The sequence below is a fragment of the Nothoprocta perdicaria genome, unplaced genomic scaffold, assembly GCF_003342845.1.
Source record: "Nothoprocta perdicaria isolate Ctin4 unplaced genomic scaffold, notPer1 scaffold_218, whole genome shotgun sequence".
Lineage (NCBI taxonomy): Eukaryota > Metazoa > Chordata > Aves > Tinamiformes > Tinamidae > Nothoprocta > Nothoprocta perdicaria.
In genome coordinates, this window is record NW_020455399.1 from 861,838 (window position 1) to 862,383 (window position 546).

Sequence of the window (546 nt, forward strand, 5' to 3'; positions counted from 1 at the left end):
GCCGCGGGCACCACGGGAGATGGAGTCCGCCGCCGCCCCGCGCGGGGGCGCCTGGGAGCTCTCGCGAGACGCGGGACCATGGGGAAACGGCGCCCCCACCGCCCGACTACGGCGAGGGCGCGCGGGGGCTTGTGGGAGTTGTAGTCATCCTGCTGCAAGGCCCCGGGAGGGCTCGCGGGGGAGGGCGTTGGGATAAGGAGCCCAGGGAGCGGCTTCTACGCYCGTTCCCGGCCCCTTCCCGCCCGGAGGTGGAGCCAAGCGGGGGAGGACAGCTCGGGACTACAASTCCCAGCCGCCCTTGCGGCGCGGCGCTTCCGCCCCGCCCCCGCCGCGCCGCGGGGCACTGTGGGAGGGGAGCTCCAAAATGGACAACCCCAGGGATGCTCCAGGTAGGGCCTCGCTCCTGGTCCTGCCCGGTTCTCTCTGCCACGGGGCGGCCCCGGGCCCGCAGAGCCGCCCGCTTCCCCCTCCCGGTCCGGTTCCCCCTCCCGGTCCGGTTCCCCCTCCCGGTCCGGTTCCCCCTCCCGGTCCGGTTCCCCCTCCCGG

The 546-nt window shown here is 75.7% G+C and overlaps 1 protein-coding gene across 1 annotated transcript in view; it reads left to right on the top strand.

The window, feature by feature from the left end:
- Positions 1 to 546, top strand: part of SUGP1 (SURP and G-patch domain containing 1) — an 18,023-nt gene that overhangs the window by 324 nt on the left and 17,153 nt on the right. The window contains exon 2 of the mRNA XM_026038794.1: positions 249 to 389. Within this exon, the coding sequence (XP_025894579.1) occupies positions 249 to 389 (141 nt within the window). The remainder of the gene's footprint in view (positions 1 to 248; positions 390 to 546) is intronic.